A 1,826-nucleotide genomic window follows, 5' to 3' on the forward strand; every position below is an offset into this window, starting at 1 on the left:
TAAAATGTCAAATAAGTGTGTTGGCATTTATGCATTCTGCAGTTGATAAATTGGGGACATTATGCGTCTTGTAGAAATGAGTTCTTTAAAACAAGCCTCCAAGCTTCCTCTCTTTTCTTGTACAAATCCTAAAGCTGCTGTCAATGACAACCAATTTGCTGAACATTTCTGGGCAACCTATCTCCAACTCTGTGCCTGTTTTGGGAGTCTGAGCTGAATAGCTCTCAGAAACACCATGAAGTGAATGAGGACACAGAGTACAGTTTGCTTTGGCTTTGCACAATAAAGACTCCTGGCAAAGCAAATCAATGCTGGGACAAAGCCCTGGACACTTTGTCAATACTGTTCCTTCAGCTCAGTGCTACTTGTTGTACAGTATTTGCCAGGGATGGAGAAGCAGGGGCTAAGAGGACAGTCAATTCCTCCCTGACTCTCTCCGGGGCTGCTGCTAACAGTCCTGCTAACATTTCAGGTGTTTCTTGCTGGTCATGTCGTTCCAGATGCGGTGCATCTCCTCGGGGGAGATCTGGTGTACGGTGACCACCCTGCGGTAGCGGCAAAGGCTGTAGGCCATCTTCCAGTGGTTGAAGCCGCTGTTCTGGAAAGGGTGGATGCCCAGTTTACGGAGGCACACGCCCACGTACACGTCCTCCAGGTGCAGCAGTCTGGTGTGTAAGGATGTCTTGTATATGAGCTCAGCCACGTCTGCCGAGAAGATGTAGCCGGTGCCAGAGCAGAATGGTGGGTACTTACTGTCTGGGTACAGGTCTCTGGGCATGTACCACTTGCTGCGCATGTCTCTTATTGGCCCACCGTTGATGACATAACCGGTGAAGTACCGCCTCCTGGGCTTTGTGGTCGGCTTCAGGAGATTATATATGAGGTTTTCCATGTTGACAAAGATGTCACTGTCCGTCTTGAGCACATACTGAGCCTTTGAACAAAAGGTGGCCATCCAGCGCATTCCCATTAGCGTTTTAAGTGTCAGGTTGTGGTAAGAGTCAATAAAATCCTCCACCACGATGTCGTGAAAGATCTGACTTTCCTGCTCCACCATGGTGTTGAGGACAGCGTCGGTGCTGCGGCCCAACAAAAACAAGGTGAGCACACGCACGTCTGGGAAGGTGCTCTCGTCTCCCCATGTCTCCCTGATGGCCTGCCGCGCATCAAACTCCTTGTGTGTGGTGCTGATCAGGATGACCAGGAACGGCGGCTCGGCCTCACACTTCTTGTCCTCGTTGATGAGGTAGTCAAAGTCGTGCGGGTTGAGCGAGCGCGTGCGGATGTTGGTGAAGGTGCCGTTCTTGTCCCCATTGGCCGGTTTGCGTATGGGGATGGTCAGCTGGCCCACGTAGGAAGTGGAGGGGCGGGACACACTCAGGTACCACAGAGCGCTGGCCCAGCAAACCACTGTCAGCAAGTATAGGCAGGAGACCTTAGAAGGCATCGCTGTTCACTCGGCGGTCGTTACCAGTGGCAGCAGCGTTGGGAACGTCGAGGCCACGCCTCCATGGGTTGTCTCAGATCTGGCGGCGCAGCGTGAGGCTGCCTCCGCAAAGCAGCTGACATTAATTTAAGATAATGGACTTCTCTACCGTCGAGTGTTGGTGCAGAGATCGCTTATCACATCCACAGCCTTACTTTGTCCCATTGCAGCTCATACCAATGCTTTCAGTTCTCGGTGACAGCATCTAAAAAAAAAAAAGATGAGAAAACAAGACAGTCAGTTAAACATAAATCATAAACACGCAACGAAACCGCAGTGGTAAGATAAGCATGTTGATTCCGAGGTGTAGCTTCTAACATAATCAGTCTTATTTTCAGGA

The 1,826-nt window shown here is 50.5% G+C and overlaps 1 protein-coding gene across 1 annotated transcript; it reads right to left on the bottom strand.

Annotated features, from left to right (window-relative positions):
* Positions 1-460: 460 nt before the first annotated feature.
* Positions 461-1,461, bottom strand: LOC307269608 (beta-1,3-galactosyltransferase 1-like; the record flags this gene model as incomplete). The annotated part of the gene is made up of 1 exon (XM_080052605.1): positions 461-1,461. Exon 1 carries the CDS (start codon positions 1,445-1,447, stop codon positions 461-463), a length of 987 nt encoding a protein of 328 aa, XP_079908731.1. The 5' UTR covers positions 1,448-1,461.
* Positions 1,462-1,826: the final 365 nt, after the last annotated feature.

The sequence above is a fragment of the Ammodytes marinus genome, assembly GCF_949987685.1.
Source record: "Ammodytes marinus genome assembly, chromosome: 24".
Taxonomy (NCBI): domain Eukaryota; kingdom Metazoa; phylum Chordata; class Actinopteri; order Uranoscopiformes; family Ammodytidae; genus Ammodytes; species Ammodytes marinus.